Below are 6,079 nucleotides of genomic sequence, written 5' to 3'. Positions count from 1 at the left end.
AAATTTAAAATTAAAAAAGTTTTAAAGTTCAAAATCTCAGAAAAAATAGCTCAGAGTATCTCATTCCCTCTTAGTTTAGGAGGGATGAATGGAGGCAACATAGTGCAGTAGAAAAATTGGGACTGTTACATGGGCCTAAGCTCAAAACTCATTCTCACTTCTTACTAGAAATGTGGACCTTTATCAATTAATCCATTTAAGACTCAGCTTCCTTATGTGTAAAAGCAGGATTATAATAGTCACTTCAGAGTCGTGAAGATTAAATGAGATAAAGTGCTATCTAATCAGCTCAATATCAGGTTAGAGTGGGCTCTTAGCAAATGTTAAATTCCCTATTTTTATCCCCAAATAAAAATATGAATAAAAGCTTCTAAATCCAAATGGAAAATGTAGCCTAAGAATACTGTGATTAAAGAGAACAAATTTGCCTTTGGAAATCATCACAGTAAAAATACATTTTCAATACTTACTTGGCCATTGAACTTCATAAGTATATCCCAGGTTGTCTGGAGCAGTAACAAACATTTCTGTGTTGGTAATTGGAGGCCAGAATGGCACCATATTGTATTGTCTATTATGTCCAATAGGGGCATTTTCCAATGGAAATGTGGATATATCTAAATTATTCCAAAGACAACTTGTTAATGAACATAATAAAGTTACTATTAATGTCATTATTATGTTCTGAAGGTGTCCGATATTCAAGGAGAATATGAAAAAATTTTACACTGAATAAAGACATAAAGAAAATTTCCCTACAGCAGAACAGGGAATTACATAAAACAGAGTTCAAATGCTTTGAACACAGCAACAACATATCACTTAATAGAAAACGAAGGTTTAAAAGCAGAGGAGTTTTAGTACTTTATCACCTATGATGATCATCAATTGTTTTATTTTTAAATTACAGAAACTCATTTGAATAAAATTTATTAAACTTATTTTTCAAAACCAAAGAAAAAGGTGGACCTGACATTTGTTGTAGCATCATCTATAATTGGAATTTGAGATACGGTGTATCTACTGGAGGTTGTCCTTGACTACGAACATTTCTACTTGGTACTTTTTATTTTTTCTGTTTACTTTTAGAGAAATCATTATTAGATTTATTCCCAGGGTTTTACTCCACTAACAAAAAATAGTTAAAGTTTTGAATCAAGATTCTGAAATCCTATTTGCTTGCTGCCATCTCTTCTCTTTCTATTTAAGCACAAATAATGGTCATTTATATTATTAGTGAGTTTCTGCCATCAGGAATAAAAGGAGTGATAGGTTATTTGTGGCAAAATATTGGTTTTGTTTGTTTGTTTGTTGTCCTATATTTATGTTGGTAAAATTAAATACCAAATACAATGTCATAAAACCAGAGTTGGAAGTGGGCTTGGGCAGACACTAATGGGACTATAATTGGAAGAGTTGGAATATGTGAGAAGGCTGGGTTTGAATATTTGTCCCCTTCATGAGGACTCTGCCCTCATGAATGGATTAATCCTTTCACATATTAATGGACTGATGGGTTATCATGGGAGAGGAACTGGTGATTTTATAAGAAGAGAAAGAGAAGAGACCTGAGCTAGGATGTTCAGTCTAGCATATGATGTCCTATGCCAACTTGGGACTATGCAGAGTCCACACCAGCAAGAAGACTCTCAACAGACGCAGCCCCTCCACCTTGGACTTCTCGGCCTCCATAACTATAAGAAACTTGCCTGCCTTTTCAAAGTGGGTTTGAATATTTGAAAATGGCTAGATATTATAGCTATTTTATCCTTATTTTGAAGTGTATCTTATGTGTGCTAAGCGCTTAGCCTAAACTGACAACTTTGCCACTATAACAGTCTGTTTGGCTAAGCCTGCAAAAAGTATTTGAAAGTATCTCACCAGGATTGTATCTCCTCAGCCATTCATCAAAGACTGCATCAGTGAAAGTATGCAGGAGGACAAAAATAGGATCATTTGGAGATAAATGGGTTTGTCCTCCTGTTCCATTCAGGAATAGATGAGCCAAATTGTGAAGGCTTCGAACAGCAGGGTCATACTTTCCTGAGGGATCACTGTAACCTAGATATAAAAGCAAGGATGAGAATAGTAAAAACCATTGCAAATATCTTACTTTTCAAGTCAACAGCAGTGATTATATTGGGAAACAATTTTTCCTAAGCATTTCAGTCCAATTTTTGCCTTAATATGATAGCATTGCTTCTCTGTACCTATGGTTGATGACATTTGCTTGCTGTACCCAGAGCTACGTTTGTTTTATGCTAGTAGCATGACATTCTAAATGTAGCCTCTAGGTTAAAAATAACGACCTGCAAAGGATACCAGTCAGAATATATAGAACACTCTATTTTGACAAGGCAGACATTGTTCTACATAGAAATAAAAATAGTAGAAATCTCCAGTTTTTACTAAAAACTGCTGACACAATTGGGAGAACACCGCTCTGATTGTCTTAGAACTTAAATTGCCAGATGTTACTTCAGCCTCCTACCTTACTCCTTTTGAATGACTGTCAGCATGTTTATTTTTAGAAAATTACTTTATTTTTGTGGGGAAATTATAATTTTCCAGAGCTTTCTTACCATCTCTGTACTAGTTTTAAACATTTAGAGAGCCTACTGTCAAAACATTTATAAAACTTTCAATAAATATCTCCATTTCACATATATATTTCTCTCTATATATTCCATATACAAGGGAGAAGACCAGGGTAGACACAGGGTAGGTCACAAATAAAAAGGGAGAATCTATGATGTAGGTTGTCTGATTGGCTTGAAAGACCAGGAGTAGGAGATCAGGAAAAGTTTGTATATTATAAATGAAATCTAAATTTAAAATATGTTAACCTGTTCTCTCTTTGACTAAGATTAATTGTATAGCCACAGACAGTTATTTATTCATTAATTACTTTTTCATGCATTTATTACATTATTACTTGATTCAAAAAGCATTTAAAGATTGCCTGTAATGTATTTGGCTTAGGCACTAGTCTTTTTATACATTCTGTCAAGAAATCAGTATAATTTGTCCTCTCATTGGACATTAAGAAGACACAATCTGCACATTTTTTAAGATACCAGTACTTAATAGTCCTACTTTATGGATACCAGTTAATCAAAATACAGTGATTATTTATTGAATGATCTCCAAATAAGTGTATTCATGCAGTTATTAAAATTAAAATAAGCATAAAGATAAATAAACATGGTATAAATTTTAAGCATCAAAGGGTAAAAGAATTAAAAATAATTATCGGGTTTATATGTCAACTGTCTCAGTAGGGCATTTTTGAGGGGGGCAGGATACATCTGACATGCTGTATGTTATATTTAAAATATTTGACAACAGCAAGTTTATAATAAAGTTAAATGTGGTTATATTCCTTTTTAACATTAAATATATATCAAACATGATTTGGAGGTATCAAAATTTATTACATAAAGGTATGGATTTAGACAATTTGGATTTGAATCTGTGTTTTGTTACTACCTATCTGAATATCTTGGGAAAGTCATTTTGTCTCTTTAGAATTCAGTTTCCTCAGCTTTAAAAACCTTTGAGAGAAACAAGGAAAACCAAATTAAATGTCAGTAGATACTAATTTGAATTTTTATAGACTTTTAAAAAAATTTTCATTACAGGTTGATACAGACCTAAATAAAACATTTGTCCAAACCTGACTGTAGTGGATGTTAACTAATTGTTTGGAATTCTTTTATTGTTACTCTTATTTTTTTAAAGAAAAAATTTTAGTAAGCTGTCAAAGTTTTGAATATTATTAATATATGCCAATGCTAGACCTTGATAAAGTTACAGATATTGGCCAGCTAGTTACCAGAAATATGAGTTTAAATAGTTTTTAGACGTTTAAGAGACTGAAGAATAATTTTCAAGGGATTCTCCTATAATAACTCAAAAGAGTTTCATGGTCTGACACTTCTTTTTAAGAAAGTTATTTTCTGAGCTGATACATAATAATAGGCAAACTCATTCACATAAACTCACAGGATCAATATGCTATTCAAAGCCATTTCAAAGAGACCTGCTTTTGAATACTTCAGTTTATTCTGATACCTAGGTCAATTCAAAGCACTGATTTTGTTTATTTACCTTCTACGGTGTTTCGGAAACTATTTGTAGAATTGGAATAAAAAGGAGGTGTGTCAAATAAACCAACTTCCAAGCACTGAGCGACATCCTGTGGTTCAGGAAGACGTTGCACCATTGGTCTAGCCACATTTCCTGCCGGATTTCTCCTAATTGGCCCATTCTCAGTGCCTGGAAAAAGATGGGGCATGCAAACATTTACAAAATGTTTACAGGTCTTGCCATTGCTCTTCTCAACTTTATATATAGCACAAACACTGAAATATAGGTTCTCCTTGGTACAAGACAAAATTTAAAAATGCATATTTAGTAGCACGAACGTGAGAAAATCTGTTACTATGTTCTACTTCTGTGAGTAGAGCAGATACGTGACACATAAAAACATCTGAAGAAAAAAATGATCACACTAACAGAGACAGCCCTGGTATTTGTTAAATCCATGTAAGCTTCTTTCATGAGAATGTATTAAAATGAAAATTCCATGGAAAACTGAATTTTGCCAAAATAATCTCATAAACCCAAATTCCACATTGAAATCTATATTTCATATATACATGAAATTTTGCACCCAAATGCCACTGGGTTAAGCCTTCAGAAAAATAAGAGAAAATAACCTTAAATCTCTTTAGAAAGTGGTACATATTTCGATCAACACATATTTTTCAACTTTTCCAGCAATTAGTGTGAGGAATAAACTAAAATTTTGAAGGACAGGAACAAACAGGCAAACAAAGAGCTGTGATACTAAGGATAGATAAATTGACAGATGCCTTAAAGGAGGGGGGAGAGAGAGGAAGAGGGGGACTTCATAAAGAAGAGAGATTACAAAGAGCTTTGAAGGATTGAGGAGAATTTTCATAGGTGAAATAGGAGAAATTTTAGAAGACAAACATTTTAGTCAGAGGAAATAACGAGATGATAAGCTTTCTTATCTCTATTAAAAAAAACTCCTATCTATAATAAAAAGTCTTTGTATCCCTCAGTCTTGGCACAGTGCCTGGCATTTAATAGGTGTTGAAGACTTGTTTGGTGCCTGTCATTATATGGAAAAGATCATGCTAACTGCACGAAAGGGCCTGTTTGGGAAATAGCTTGCCTGGAGTATGTGACAATGTAGAGTAGCGGACTGTGGGAAAAATGGGAAGCCAGACAAGAGCCATATTGTGAAAAAATCAAATACCAAGATGAGAAAGTTATATTTAATTCATTAGGAAGTGGAGAGAAATTGAAGCTTTAGATTGGTGGGAGAAGAGATTGGTTAGGAGCATTTTGCATCAGTCTATCCAATGGTCTCCAGAGAAGAATATATGTGTCCTAGAGGGACAAGCAAAGTAATCCGCTATACTGGGAGAGATACTATTACAACTTCATCTCATATACCTATTATCTCATTCATAAAGCTTCCTGTGTTCTGTGCTTTACAATTAACATAGTAATTAGTACCTGATGAATTGGCATAATCAACTTTATATGATATATAAATAAAACATATGACTATATTGGGACTGGAAAATGCATGTACATTTTTGGGGTGTATATTATCACCAAAAACTTTCCACTAATTAAACTATTAATTCAAGTTGATGTTTTGGGGATTACTGCTTAGGGAACTATCAATAAATCCCAAGAAACAAGCTTTGATTACTTGGGTTTTGAAATGCTACATCCTATTTTGTCCATGGAGTTTCATAGCAGAGAATTCTGACAGTAAAGAAACTATTTAAGCCAGTATATTTTTAGTCCACTGATTTTTAAATTTGCTCGCACATGGACAACTTCTGCCATTGCATCTATTACGGATCTGAGTTCTGTGGTATTTCCACCTAAATATAAGTTGAAAATTCCAAATTATCTGAAGGAAAAAATAGATTTGAGAAGTATCATGAAGAAAGAACGATGTTCTTTATATGATGAATCAATGATGATATTTTAGTTGCTAGAAGAATGTTTGGTATAACAATTTACATTTTCA

At 33.2% G+C, this 6,079-nt stretch overlaps 1 protein-coding gene across 1 annotated transcript in view; it reads right to left on the bottom strand.

Moving 5' to 3' along the window:
- Positions 1-413: 413 nt before the first annotated feature.
- The window catches only part of TYRP1 (tyrosinase-related protein 1), a 15,105-nt gene continuing 9,439 nt past the window's right edge, over positions 414-6,079 (bottom strand). The window contains exons 2-4 of the mRNA XM_012665024.1: positions 4,111-4,278; positions 1,882-2,061; positions 414-617 (exon numbers count right to left, since the gene is read on the bottom strand). Of these exons, the coding sequence (XP_012520478.1) occupies positions 460-617; positions 1,882-2,061; positions 4,111-4,278 (506 nt within the window). The 3' untranslated portion in view covers positions 414-459. The remainder of the gene's footprint in view (positions 618-1,881; positions 2,062-4,110; positions 4,279-6,079) is intronic.

Source organism: Propithecus coquereli, unplaced genomic scaffold (genome assembly GCF_000956105.1).
Source record: "Propithecus coquereli isolate 6110/MARCELLA unplaced genomic scaffold, Pcoq_1.0 Scaffold95, whole genome shotgun sequence".
Classification (NCBI taxonomy): domain Eukaryota; kingdom Metazoa; phylum Chordata; class Mammalia; order Primates; family Indriidae; genus Propithecus; species Propithecus coquereli.
This window is presented reverse-complemented; position numbering and strand designations above follow the sequence as displayed.